Below are 15,448 nucleotides of genomic sequence, written 5' to 3'. Positions count from 1 at the left end.
GCACGGAAGAATGCGACGAGCTCCCCGTTGTCAATTAAGAGTTCTCTATAAAGTCTCTTCTGTTCCTCTGGTCCTTCTGCTAGCATGTTGTCATCATGTCGAACGTGCGTACAACCGTTGTCTCGCTATCACTATGCCTGCCTGCTGCTCTGTGTTTGATGCTCCAGCTCCCGCTGCTCCTGCTCCGCTGCAGTTTGTTCTACTCGCCGCTGATCCCGGCCTCGGCGGCTGCCTGTGCCGGCCCCGACTTCTCCTCCTCGGCCTTCCCGGCCTTGGCTGCGGCGCCGCGGCCCTGCTTCCCCTCCTCCTCTGGCTCTTCTTGCCGCGCTACGACCGTTCCGCGGTCCCACGCCTCGGACCTGCCAGCGCTGCCATCGGATTGGACCGTTGCAGGCCTGCAGCACCTCCTCCGGGATTGGGGGATCCGCTTGTGCAGATTGGATCTGTAGGCCAGGCTGTTCTGCCTCTGCTTCTGGGAGTCCGGGGGCTGACGCGACTCCCCGCCTTCTGCCTCACCCGCCCCTCCTTCGGCTCCCGCCCTCGCCGACCTTCCTGCCCTGTTCACGGCGATCCTCGCCTCCATGGGCTCTCTGCCGCCCCCCTGCCACGCACCTGCCCCTGCGTGCTCCGACCCGGCCCCGCCCCCTCCTGGCTGCCCCCCTCTAACCGTGCCTTGTGCCTTCCTTCCGGCAGGTGGCTCCGCTCTGGCGTGCCCGCCCGCTCCAGCTGCTGCCTTTCCCGTCGGCACCCTGCCCGCTCCTGCCTCCGCCTCCCGCTCCGCCCTGCCTCTCCCGCTGCTGGGCCATGCCTGGCGGGTTCCTGCCTGTTGCCTTGCCCCTTCCCCCCATTCCCCTGCCCCGGCTCCCGTCAACTCTTGCTCTGGGTCTGGCCCTGCCTCCTCCAGGCGCGCCCCTCTAACCTTGCCCTGTGCCTTCCCTCCTGCAGGTGGCTCCGCTCTGGACGTCCTGCCCTTCCTGTCGGGGCCCGGCCACCCCTGCCTCCGCCTTCTCGCTGGCCGCGGCGCCTCCCACTGCCCACTCCGTGGCCCCCTCTGCCTCCTGGCCTCCCCCCTGTGTCTCCCTCCCTCCGGGCAGCCGTGGTAATTACGTGGACCTGGACGACCTTCTCCCATCCCGGGTTACTGCCCCTCGCACCGTTGACGGGTCCCGTGGCCCTGTCCTGCTCTATTGTCGGGTTTTCGCTTCCCGGTCTGCCCTGCCCTGCTCCCTGTACGGTGCTCCTTCCCATCCGGCCCCGGGGTGCACGTCCCCAGCCCCCACACCTGGCCCTTTGCCCCCGTTTCGTCTCCTCCGGCCCTCCTTCCCCTGCCCTGCCCTTCCCCGCCCCATCTCCCCGCAGCCCCTCCCGTCCAGCCCCACAGGCACGACCCTGGTGGACCGCCACGATTTCGATGGCGGAGGTTGCTCCTTGTCTTCCTGCCGGAGCCTCCGTGTGTGATCCTTCTGCGGCGGGACCCACTCTCGCTCGTCTTGCCCGACCGGCCTTCAGGCCTCGTGACCGCATTCGAGGCCCTCCCATCCGCCCGCCTTCCAGGTTTTCTTGGGATTCACTGGCAGGACTCGAACTGCGTGCCGTCCGCCTGGCATTGTATGCAAAAGCGGACCGTGCATCTTCGACTGTTCTTGAAGCACTCCGCTGGATCCTCCTCCGAGTCCCTCCTCGTTCATCTCCTGGACGACTTCCTCACTATCGGCCCCTTTTCATCTCCACTGGCGCAAGGCCCCCAAACGGCATCAGGCTTGGCTCTGCTACCAGCCTCCACCAACCACATCAGGCTTGGCTCTGCTACCAGCCTCCTACACTCAATCAGGCTCGGCTTGCTACCAGCCCCGCCTCGCTATTACACTAACTCCCTCTCCCATCTCTCCCTCCAGAAATGCAGACTCTTGGCACAAGAGGATCCTCTGTTTCCTGTACCATCTTCCCATGACGGCACCCCTCCAAGACCTCCACCTCCACACCCAAGATGTCATTCCTCCAAGGAATGTTGTCTAATTAGATGGCTATCCAAGCTGTCCAATGGAAAAGTATTTCTGGTGCGGCTCCAAGGATCGGCGCGGCCTCCTCGGCTTCCAGCCAGGGCGTTGCCGACCATACCATACAGCTCCTGGGTCGCTGGTCCTCCCAGGCATACCGCTCATATGTCAGAACCAACCTCCCTGACCTTCACCACACTCAGGCTCGCATCAGCCTCGCTGCAGCCCGTAGGTGAGTCTGTTCCTTTTGGGAATCTGCTTGAGCTGCTGCTCGGCTGTGACCCATAAGGACTCTCTGCCACACCCTGAGTCCACGCCTGGTAACTATGCATGCACCATTCACATCACCTCCATCACCATTCTGTGCATCCCCTAATCACACTCTCGTCCTCCCAGGACCCCAGGCCCGGCTCTGCTACCAGCCTCCTCCATCAGCACCAGGCTCGGCTCTGCTACCAGCCTACACCAACCACTCAAGGCTTGGCTCTGCTACCAGCCTCCACAACACTGCAGTAGGCTTGGCTCTGCTACCAGCCTCAAGGCCGAAATATGCTTCTGCGTCTCCGTTTACGGATGGGCGGGCGCACGGATACGGATGGATAGACTTTGTTTATGGTTCTCCGTAGGCTGTGGGTGCTGAAAACAATTCACCGCCAGAAGAGTAGGTGGCACAAAGTTTTTTTGTAAGTCGTCGTCGAGTTATTATTTACCTAGGTTATCGAGAAGTCGGAGCAAATTTACAAATTAGCCGTTTCATCAATAAAATACGCACATTTTCAGCAACTACACTGCCCATTTCTCGTCACATTTTAATTCAGATGCTGATTTACATGTACTGTTTAGAAATATGAATTGTAAAAACTTACAGCAATGGCGGTCAAAGGATTCTGTTCGTCCTGTTTATCACGACAACCCTGCCCCTGCCGCAAGCGGTTCTTAATACTGACCAATCACAGCCAAGGGGGTATCTGTAACTATCTGAAATGACGACGGATAGTTAGAAAAATTCAGGAGGTGCACGTCAAGCTCTCCGAGGGCTCTCGGAGAGGGCGTTCCCCGTAGAGGAGGGCGTTCCCATGTGTCCGTTTTTTGGAAAACGGAGAAGCATATATCGGCCTTCAGGCTTGGCTCTGCTACCAGCCTCCACAACACTGCAGTAGGCTTGGCTCTGCTACCAGCCTCGGGCTTGGCTCGGCTACCAGCCTCCACAACACTGCAGTAGGCTTGGCTCTGCTACCAGCCTCCACAACACTGCAGTAGGCTTGGCTCTGCTACCAGCCTCGGGCTTGGCTCTGCTACCAGCCTCCACAACACTGCAGTAGGCCTGGCTCTGCTACCAGCCTTGGGCTTGGCTCTGCTACCAGCCTCCTCCACCATCGGGCTTGGCCTTGCTACCAGCCCTGCTTCAATAAAAAACTATATTCAATCAATGGTGTGATTACTGAACTCGTGAATAGCATTTACAAGCTGTGATACTTGCCAAACTGGGGTATTACTAAGTACTGACCATGCATGGTGCCCAAACTTTTGTTTCGGGCCCTCTTCCTTTTTAGTTATTTTGTAAAAGATGGAAAGTAATCTTGCTTAAAATAAAGAAATGTGTCATATATACCTTTTAGCCATTCACAGTAACAGAAAAGTTTACCAGGGGTGCTCAAACTTTTGCATGCCACTGTATGCCTTTGCAGGTATAAGCGGTGAGGTCATGGTCAGTGCAAACTTCCATGCAAAATCAAGGAAATCTATGAGCCAAGCCAAGGAAATGAACACACTTTTACCCTTTTGCACTACCTCAGAGTATACGTGCGAAATCAGAAAGCAGAGCTTGAAGTCACAGAATTTTGATAACACTACAGATGAGCGGACTGCTCTGACAACTGAGTCATACACAACTATCACCTGTCATATCTCCCCGGACATGAGGAGCGCTGTGCAAATGATGCTCCAACGAAAGGCACACAGTAGTAAACATAAACTCCCAACTTCCCCACCGAGGAGTGGGACACAACATGGCAATAACATGGTGCTGGACAACCAGGGCATTTTATAGTGGGAGTCTGCGCCTTGCTTTGCCCATACCCTCCAGCTGGCTTTAAATGATGGCTTCAAAGTGGCCAGTGTGAGTTGGGTAGTGGGAGCAAGTGCGAGGTTGGTGAGCCATTTCCACCACAGCACTGGAACAGCCTCTCCACCTCTAGATCACGGAAAAGCTGTCAGAAATGTGTAGCAGAGTCAGCACCTGCCACACCAATAACACTGACGCACTCCCGCACCCACATCGCTACACCCCATAACTAGGGTGACCAGATGTTCGGATTTCGTCAGGTTTTCCAGCCCTTTGTCCGGACCGCTGTTGCGTGTCCACCTTTTCACCCTTTTGTCCTACTTTTTGACCGTTCCTGCCGTCGCAATTTACCACTCGCATAATTTTCAGATGTAAAAAAAAAAAGACCTTCAAACCTACTTGGAGTTCAGAACTCCAATAAGAGCAGCAAAGATCAATATCATGCCTTCTGTAAGCTCTGTCACATTGATATATACGTGAGTATTAGGGGGAAAGGGGCTTTAGAGCAGCATGTCTGCGCTATGCAACGGCACAAGGATAATGCTAGTTCTGTCGGGCACTCTTCCTTAACATCCTTTTGTGCTCCGAACACAACAACAGATGATAAAACAACAGCTGCTGAGCTGACCAAATTATATATTTTAATTTCTATTACAATCAAAATAGTTTGGGGAATGGTACTGTCTTATTTTCTTAGTTATCTTTAGACTAAACTTGTCTCAACCCCCCCCCCCCCCTTTTTGGGATTGTCCTTTTCAGGGTCATGCTTCTGGTCACCCTGCCCGGGTGACACACTTTTTGGAGAGGACTACTAAAAAAAGCAAAGGCCCAGGCCAACCCACTGGAGTGGTGGAATATCAAGCAGGACCAGTACAAGAAGTCCTGGCTAAGCAGTACCTCACTGTACACTGATACCAGGCTCATGTCCTGGCTAAGCAGTACCTCACTGTACACTGATACCAGGCTCATGTCCTGGCTAAGCAGTACCTCACTGTACACTGATACCAGGCTCATGTCCTGGCTAAGCAGTACCTCACTGTACACTGATACCAGGCTCATGTCCTGGCTAAGCAGTACCTCACTGTACACTGATACCAGGCTCATGTCCTGGCTAAGCAGTACCTCACTGTACACTGATACCAGGCTCATGTCCTGGCTAAGCAGTACCTCACTGTACACTGATACCAGGCTCATGTCCTGGCTAAGCAGTACCTCACTGTACACTGATACCAGGCTCATGTCCTGGCTAAGCAGTACCTCACTGTACACTGATACCAGGCTCATGTCCTGACTAAGCAGTACCTCACTGTACACTGATACCAGGCTCATGTCCTGGCTAAGCAGTACCTCACTGTACACTGATACCAGGCTCATGTCCTGGCTAAGCAGTACCTCACTGTACACTGATACCAGGCTCATGTCCTGGCTAAGCAGTACCTCACTGTACACTGATACCAGGCTCATGTCCTGGCTAAGCAGTACCTCACTGTACACTGATACCAGGCTCATGTCCTGGCTAAGCAGTACCTCACTGTACACTGATACCAGGCTCATGTCCTGGCTAAGCAGTACCTCACTGTACACTGATACCAGGCTCATGTCCTGGCTAAGCAGTACCTCACTGTACACTGATACCAGGCTCATGTCCTGGCTAAGCAGTACCTCACTGTACACTGATACCAGGCTCATGTCCTGGCTAAGCAGTACCTCACTGTACACTGATACCAGGCTCATGTCCTGGCTAAGCAGTACCTCACTGTACACTGATACCAGGCTCATGTCCTGGCTAAGCAGTACCTCACTGTACACTGATACCAGGCTCATGTCCTGGCTAAGCAGTACCTCACTGTACACTGATACCAGGCTCATGTCCTGGCTAAGCAGTACCTCACTGTACACTGATACCAGGCTCATGTCCTGGCTAAGCAGTACCTCACTGTACACTGATACCAGGCTCATGTCCTGGCTAAGCAGTACCTCACTGTACACTGATACCAGGCTCATGTCCTGGCTAAGCAGTACCTCACTGTACACTGATACCAGGCTCATGTCCTGGCTAAGCAGTACCTCACTGTACACTGATACCAGGCTCATGTCCTGGCTAAGCAGTACCTCACTGTACACTGATACCAGGCTCATGTCCTGGCTAAGCAGTACCTCACTGTACACTGATACCAGGCTCATGTCCTGGCTAAGCAGTACCTCACTGTACACTGATACCAGGCTCATGTCCTGGCTAAGCAGTACCTCACTGTACACTGATACCAGGCTCATGTCCTGGCTAAGCAGTACCTCACTGTACACTGATACCAGGCTCATGTCCTGGCTAAGCAGTACCTCACTGTACACTGATACCAGGCTCATGTCCTGGCTAAGCAGTACCTCACTGTACACTGATACCAGGCTCATGTCCTGGCTAAGCAGTACCTCACTGTACACTGATACCAGGCTCATGTCCTGGCTAAGCAGTACCTCACTGTACACTGATACCAGGCTCATGTCCTGGCTAAGCAGTACCTCACTGTACACTGATACCAGGCTCATGTCCTGGCTAAGCAGTACCTCACTGTACACTGATACCAGGCTCATGTCCTGGCTAAGCAGTACCTCACTGTACACTGATACCAGGCTCATGTCCTGGCTAAGCAGTACCTCACTGTACACTGATACCAGGCTCATGTCCTGGCTAAGCAGTACCTCACTGTACACTGATACCAGGCTCATGTCCTGGCTAAGCAGTACCTCACTGTACACTGATACCAGGCTCATGTCCTGGCTAAGCAGTACCTCACTGTACACTGATACCAGGCTCATGTCCTGGCTAAGCAGTACCTCACTGTACACTGATACCAGGCTCATGTCCTGGCTAAGCAGTACCTCACTGTACACTGATACCAGGCTCATGTCCTGGCTAAGCAGTACCTCACTGTACACTGATACCAGGCTCATGTCCTGGCTAAGCAGTACCTCACTGTACACTGATACCAGGCTCATGTCCTGGCTAAGCAGTACCTCACTGTACACTGATACCAGGCTCATGTCCTGGCTAAGCAGTACCTCACTGTACACTGATACCAGGCTCATGTCCTGGCTAAGCAGTACCTCACTGTACACTGATACCAGGCTCATGTCCTGGCTAAGCAGTACCTCACTGTACACTGATACCAGGCTCATGTCCTGGCTAAGCAGTACCTCACTGTACACTGATACCAGGCTCATGTCCTGGCTAAGCAGTACCTCACTGTACACTGATACCAGGCTCATGTCCTGGCTAAGCAGTACCTCACTGTACACTGATACCAGGCTCATGTCCTGGCTAAGCAGTACCTCACTGTACACTGATACCAGGCTCATGTCCTGGCTAAGCAGTACCTCACTGTACACTGATACCAGGCTCATGTCCTGGCTAAGCAGTACCTCACTGTACACTGATACCAGGCTCATGTCCTGGCTAAGCAGTACCTCACTGTACACTGATACCAGGCTCATGTCCTGGCTAAGCAGTACCTCACTGTACACTGATACCAGGCTCATGTCCTGGCTAAGCAGTACCTCACTGTACACTGATACCAGGCTCATGTCCTGGCTAAGCAGTACCTCACTGTACACTGATACCAGGCTCATGTCCTGGCTAAGCAGTACCTCACTGTACACTGATACCAGGCTCATGTCCTGGCTAAGCAGTACCTCACTGTACACTGATACCAGGCTCATGTCCTGGCTAAGCAGTACCTCACTGTACACTGATACCAGGCTCATGTCCTGGCTAAGCAGTACCTCACTGTACACTGATACCAGGCTCATGTCCTGGCTAAGCAGTACCTCACTGTACACTGATACCAGGCTCATGTCCTGGCTAAGCAGTACCTCACTGTACACTGATACCAGGCTCATGTCCTGGCTAAGCAGTACCTCACTGTACACTGATACCAGGCTCATGTCCTGGCTAAGCAGTACCTCACTGTACACTGATACCAGGCTCATGTCCTGGCTAAGCAGTACCTCACTGTACACTGATACCAGGCTCATGTCCTGGCTAAGCAGTACCTCACTGTACACTGATACCAGGCTCATGTCCTGGCTAAGCAGTACCTCACTGTACACTGATACCAGGCTCATGTCCTGGCTAAGCAGTACCTCACTGTACACTGATACCAGGCTCATGTCCTGGCTAAGCAGTACCTCACTGTACACTGATACCAGGCTCATGTCCTGGCTAAGCAGTACCTCACTGTACACTGATACCAGGCTCATGTCCTGGCTAAGCAGTACCTCACTGTACACTGATACCAGGCTCATGTCCTGGCTAAGCAGTACCTCACTGTACACTGATACCAGGCTCATGTCCTGGCTAAGCAGTACCTCACTGTACACTGATACCAGGCTCATGTCCTGGCTAAGCAGTACCTCACTGTACACTGATACCAGGCTCATGTCCTGGCTAAGCAGTACCTCACTGTACACTGATACCAGGCTCATGTCCTGGCTAAGCAGTACCTCACTGTACACTGATACCAGGCTCATGTCCTGGCTAAGCAGTACCTCACTGTACACTGATACCAGGCTCATGTCCTGGCTAAGCAGTACCTCACTGTACACTGATACCAGGCTCATGTCCTGGCTAAGCAGTACCTCACTGTACACTGATACCAGGCTCATGTCCTGGCTAAGCAGTACCTCACTGTACACTGATACCAGGCTCATGTCCTGGCTAAGCAGTACCTCACTGTACACTGATACCAGGCTCATGTCCTGGCTAAGCAGTACCTCACTGTACACTGATACCAGGCTCATGTCCTGGCTAAGCAGTACCTCACTGTACACTGATACCAGGCTCATGTCCTGGCTAAGCAGTACCTCACTGTACACTGATACCAGGCTCATGTCCTGGCTAAGCAGTACCTCACTGTACACTGATACCAGGCTCATGTCCTGGCTAAGCAGTACCTCACTGTACACTGATACCAGGCTCATGTCCTGGCTAAGCAGTACCTCACTGTACACTGATACCAGGCTCATGTCCTGGCTAAGCAGTACCTCACTGTACACTGATACCAGGCTCATGTCCTGGCTAAGCAGTACCTCACTGTACACTGATACCAGGCTCATGTCCTGGCTAAGCAGTACCTCACTGTACACTGATACCAGGCTCATGTCCTGGCTAAGCAGTACCTCACTGTACACTGATACCAGGCTCATGTCCTGGCTAAGCAGTACCTCACTGTACACTGATACCAGGCTCATGTCCTGGCTAAGCAGTACCTCACTGTACACTGATACCAGGCTCATGTCCTGGCTAAGCAGTACCTCACTGTACACTGATACCAGGCTCATGTCCTGGCTAAGCAGTACCTCACTGTACACTGATACCAGGCTCATGTCCTGGCTAAGCAGTACCTCACTGTACACTGATACCAGGCTCATGTCCTGGCTAAGCAGTACCTCACTGTACACTGATACCAGGCTCATGTCCTGGCTAAGCAGTACCTCACTGTACACTGATACCAGGCTCATGTCCTGGCTAAGCAGTACCTCACTGTACACTGATACCAGGCTCATGTCCTGGCTAAGCAGTACCTCACTGTACACTGATACCAGGCTCATGTCCTGGCTAAGCAGTACCTCACTGTACACTGATACCAGGCTCATGTCCTGGCTAAGCAGTACCTCACTGTACACTGATACCAGGCTCATGTCCTGGCTAAGCAGTACCTCACTGTACACTGATACCAGGCTCATGTCCTGGCTAAGCAGTACCTCACTGTACACTGATACCAGGCTCATGTCCTGGCTAAGCAGTACCTCACTGTACACTGATACCAGGCTCATGTCCTGGCTAAGCAGTACCTCACTGTACACTGATACCAGGCTCATGTCCTGGCTAAGCAGTACCTCACTGTACACTGATACCAGGCTCATGTCCTGGCTAAGCAGTACCTCACTGTACACTGATACCAGGCTCATGTCCTGGCTAAGCAGTACCTCACTGTACACTGATACCAGGCTCATGTCCTGGCTAAGCAGTACCTCACTGTACACTGATACCAGGCTCATGTCCTGGCTAAGCAGTACCTCACTGTACACTGATACCAGGCTCATGTCCTGGCTAAGCAGTACCTCACTGTACACTGATACCAGGCTCATGTCCTGGCTAAGCAGTACCTCACTGTACACTGATACCAGGCTCATGTCCTGGCTAAGCAGTACCTCACTGTACACTGATACCAGGCTCATGTCCTGGCTAAGCAGTACCTCACTGTACACTGATACCAGGCTCATGTCCTGGCTAAGCAGTACCTCACTGTACACTGATACCAGGCTCATGTCCTGGCTAAGCAGTACCTCACTGTACACTGATACCAGGCTCATGTCCTGGCTAAGCAGTACCTCACTGTACACTGATACCAGGCTCATGTCCTGGCTAAGCAGTACCTCACTGTACACTGATACCAGGCTCATGTCCTGGCTAAGCAGTACCTCACTGTACACTGATACCAGGCTCATGTCCTGGCTAAGCAGTACCTCACTGTACACTGATACCAGGCTCATGTCCTGGCTAAGCAGTACCTCACTGTACACTGATACCAGGCTCATGTCCTGGCTAAGCAGTACCTCACTGTACACTGATACCAGGCTCATGTCCTGGCTAAGCAGTACCTCACTGTACACTGATACCAGGCTCATGTCCTGGCTAAGCAGTACCTCACTGTACACTGATACCAGGCTCATGTCCTGGCTAAGCAGTACCTCACTGTACACTGATACCAGGCTCATGTCCTGGCTAAGCAGTACCTCACTGTACACTGATACCAGGCTCATGTCCTGGCTAAGCAGTACCTCACTGTACACTGATACCAGGCTCATGTCCTGGCTAAGCAGTACCTCACTGTACACTGATACCAGGCTCATGTCCTGGCTAAGCAGTACCTCACTGTACACTGATACCAGGCTCATGTCCTGGCTAAGCAGTACCTCACTGTACACTGATACCAGGCTCATGTCCTGGCTAAGCAGTACCTCACTGTACACTGATACCAGGCTCATGTCCTGGCTAAGCAGTACCTCACTGTACACTGATACCAGGCTCATGTCCTGGCTAAGCAGTACCTCACTGTACACTGATACCAGGCTCATGTCCTGGCTAAGCAGTACCTCACTGTACACTGATACCAGGCTCATGTCCTGGCTAAGCAGTACCTCACTGTACACTGATACCAGGCTCATGTCCTGGCTAAGCAGTACCTCACTGTACACTGATACCAGGCTCATGTCCTGGCTAAGCAGTACCTCACTGTACACTGATACCAGGCTCATGTCCTGGCTAAGCAGTACCTCACTGTACACTGATACCAGGCTCATGTCCTGGCTAAGCAGTACCTCACTGTACACTGATACCAGGCTCATGTCCTGGCTAAGCAGTACCTCACTGTACACTGATACCAGGCTCATGTCCTGGCTAAGCAGTACCTCACTGTACACTGATACCAGGCTCATGTCCTGGCTAAGCAGTACCTCACTGTACACTGATACCAGGCTCATGTCCTGGCTAAGCAGTACCTCACTGTACACTGATACCAGGCTCATGTCCTGGCTAAGCAGTACCTCACTGTACACTGATACCAGGCTCATGTCCTGGCTAAGCAGTACCTCACTGTACACTGATACCAGGCTCATGTCCTGGCTAAGAAGTACCTCACTGTACACTGATACCAGGCTCATGTCCTGGCTAAGCAGTACCTCACTGTACACTGATACCAGGCTCATGTCCTGGCTAAGCAGTACCTCACTGTACACTGATACCAGGCTCATGTCCTGGCTAAGCAGTACCTCACTGTACACTGATACCAGGCTCATGTCCTGGCTAAGCAGTACCTCACTGTACACTGATACCAGGCTCATGTCCTGGCTAAGCAGTACCTCACTGTACACTGATACCAGGCTCATGTCCTGGCTAAGCAGTACCTCACTGTACACTGATACCAGGCTCATGTCCTGGCTAAGCAGTACCTCACTGTACACTGATACCAGGCTCATGTCCTGGCTAAGCAGTACCTCACTGTACACTGATACCAGGCTCATGTCCTGGCTAAGCAGTACCTCACTGTACACTGATACCAGGCTCATGTCCTGGCTAAGCAGTACCTCACTGTACACTGATACCAGGCTCATGTCCTGGCTAAGAAGTACCTCACTGTACACTGATACCAGGCTCATGTCCTGGCTAAGCAGTACCTCACTGTACACTGATACCAGGCTCATGTCCTGGCTAAGCAGTACCTCACTGTACACTGATACCAGGCTCATGTCCTGGCTAAGCAGTACCTCACTGTACACTGATACCAGGCTCATGTCCTGGCTAAGCAGTACCTCACTGTACACTGATACCAGGCTCATGTATTGTACTCGTAAAAATACCCCCGATACCAAAGACCGATACCTCACCTTAAAAAAATAAAATAATATTATGACTATATGTGGTAATGTAGGTGAGAAATTAAATAACTAAATATATATAGCTGGTTGGTGCGTTGTGTTCGCTCCCGGGGTGCCTGTTAAAACACAACTCTTGGACATGGCTTTCTTCTGTAGATTTATTGCTAGGAAATTAGCTCAATTTTCAGTTTCTTACATGAATGAGTGTGGTGGTGTTAAAACAACACAGAATGTAGACAATTAACATCACACTCCCGACACAGCATATTACAGAATAAACCACAAATAATATGTTACCAATGCCATAATTAAACAAATATTATACGGTCTATTAACATTATAAGCCCTATTGATGAAATCCGACCACTGTCGAAAACGAAACTTCCACAGCGCAGTATACACAATTCTCCAACCGCTACATAGACTATTTATAAACTTTGCAGAATTAAATAAGGTTAAACAATCCGAGGACTAAGAACAACAACCAACTTAATTTTATCATGAACGCACCATTTCACTAAATTAAAGATTGCTCATTGATAAAAGAAAACTTAGTGCGGTATTACTGCGGAAGACCAAAGTCTGACAAGCGTATTCTGTCTCCTATTGGCTGATCCCACCAGCCTTTCTTACAGGTAATTATGCCCTTTGAAGGTTATTGGACATTCACTGACATTTGTGCTTTAAGTTTGTGATAAGCACATACAAATAATACTTGTTTCATTCGAGTAATAATAAATAAGCTGTCCTACATTCATTAGTCTCACTGTGTTGTGCTTGGAAAACTGCCACATCACCCCCCCCAAAAAAAATTGAAATTCCAAATGTATAGGTATCGGTGAGTAACAGAGAAAAAATATCGGTACTCGTACTCGGTCCTTAAAAAATGGTATCGGTGCATCCCTACCAGTAACCTCAGGTCCAGCATCAAGTCTTGTCAACTGCCGGCCTGATCCTAAATCACCTCCGTACTCTACATTCGTGTGGTTGTGCGCCGTATTCCAGTTCCAATTATTCATTTATTTTCAAGTTAATAGCCTATGCAACATTTCTCCATGTGTCTTTTGTTTGCTTTTACCAATGACCTAAACTTAAAACCTAATGTGTGTAAGTTCATACAATGTTTGTACTTTTTATTTAACACGGTAATAGGCTTAGCTCGGTTAAGAGCCTTCGTCTGAAGACGCAGCATCTTTTCAAGTCCATTGTCTTTTCATCATGTTCAATAAATTGATCTGCATTTGTTTTCTTTATTTAACCCTTATTTAATCTAATATCTTTACGGTCACAATACTTGTACCACTTTTACTGTAGCCTATTCTTTGTGTCATATCAGGCTAATTGCCTAACAGATCCGCAGCAGCATTAAAAAATACAAACTATACGGATATCCTCACGTTTTTTCGGATACTATTTTAACAGTGAAATAGTCGAATAATAGTCAAATGCCTATTCCTAATTTGTAATGTATTTTAGTTTCACAATTGACCATTGTTAAACCCTCTCCTTATATTTCTTTTTATCCAATGTGTTTTTCTTACAATTACATTTCATTTCAGTGACAATACTGCCTTCAGTAGGTGCAATTCAAAGATCATTTTGGAAGCATTAACTTTCTTAGCTGACATTTCCAACTGTTATTGTTAATGGTAAGTCTAGAATTCCAATGTTTGACTTGGACTTCTGGTTTTGATATTTTCTAAAATGCAATAAAAACAAAAATGGGTTATCAAGTCTCTCGAAACCTTGACCAACAAATGTAAAAATAAAATATATTCAATGTTTACACTGACCAATTTAATTGTGATTTGTAAATATCAAATTTAGAATTTGATACCTGCACTCTAAACAAACTGAATTTTGGGGGGAATATTCATGTAACACCATTTTGGAGGGTTCTACAATAATCAGGTTATAACCAAAAGGGGAGGGTATCAAGATTGGACATGGTAGGAGCATCCCCCGAAAGCTCAGTCTTTGCAAGCAAGAATGGGTCATGGCTCACCACTTTGTGGCAAACTTCATGAGAGCATTGTCAGTCAGTTCAAAAAGAACATTTCTCAACTCAAGATTGTAAAATAATTTAAGTCTTTCATCATCTACTGTGCATGATATTGTGAAAAGATTCAGGTAATTCTGAGAAATCTCATTGCATAAAGGGCAAGGCCAGAAACCACTGTTAAAGGTGTTTGACCTTTGAGCCCTCATGTGGCATTGCCTGAGCAATCTTCATGCAACTGTGATAAATATAATCACGTGGGCTTGGGAGTACTTCAGAAAACCGTTGTTACTTAACACAGTTCACCGCTGCATCCTGAAATGCAACCTGAAACTCTGTCACTCAAGGAGGAAGCCAGACATCAACGCTATGCAAAAACACTGCAGAGTTCTCTTGGCCCGAGCTCATGACTAACCTGCCTGCAGTCCAGATCTATCTCCTATTGAAAATGCATGGCGCATCATGAAGAGAAGAACCAGACAATAGTGACCTATGACTGTTGAGCAGCTTGTATCAAGCAGGAATGGGCAACAATTCCACTTGCAAAGCTACAACAACTTGTATCCTCAGTTCGTAAACTATTAAAAAGTGTAATTAAATGGAAGTGTGATATAACACAGTGATAAACATGCAACAACAAAAAAAAAATATATATATATATTTACAAAAGATCAAAATCCACCAAAATAACAACACTGACCTGAGTTCCAACACTGTGGACTGGAGGTATCCATCAACATCACTACCCAAAATCTTCCTCATCTGCGATTGGGGTAGAAAATGCTAGGGTTAGGGTTAAGTTTGTACTGAATCAATTACCTAATTTCAATACTTGAACTTGTTTTTTGACTTTGAGACTGGGGCCAGTTGCATAAACTTAGTTAAGGACTAGTCTTAGCCTTACACAGTCTTAAATTGTAAAGTTAGACTAGTCTAATTAAGTCTGCCTGTTGC

At 49.7% G+C, this 15,448-nt stretch overlaps 1 protein-coding gene across 1 annotated transcript in view; it reads right to left on the bottom strand.

The window, feature by feature from the left end:
- Nucleotides 1-15,448, bottom strand: part of LOC134031618 (protein HEG homolog 1-like) — a 92,853-nt gene that overhangs the window by 58,316 nt on the left and 19,089 nt on the right. Inside the window, exon 4 of the mRNA XM_062475326.1 lies at nucleotides 15,195-15,256. Coding sequence (XP_062331310.1) covers nucleotides 15,195-15,256 — 62 coding nt within the window. The remainder of the gene's footprint in view (nucleotides 1-15,194; nucleotides 15,257-15,448) is intronic.

The sequence above is a fragment of the Osmerus eperlanus genome, chromosome 12, assembly GCF_963692335.1.
Source record: "Osmerus eperlanus chromosome 12, fOsmEpe2.1, whole genome shotgun sequence".
Taxonomy (NCBI): Eukaryota; Metazoa; Chordata; class Actinopteri; order Osmeriformes; family Osmeridae; genus Osmerus; species Osmerus eperlanus.
This window is presented reverse-complemented; position numbering and strand designations above follow the sequence as displayed.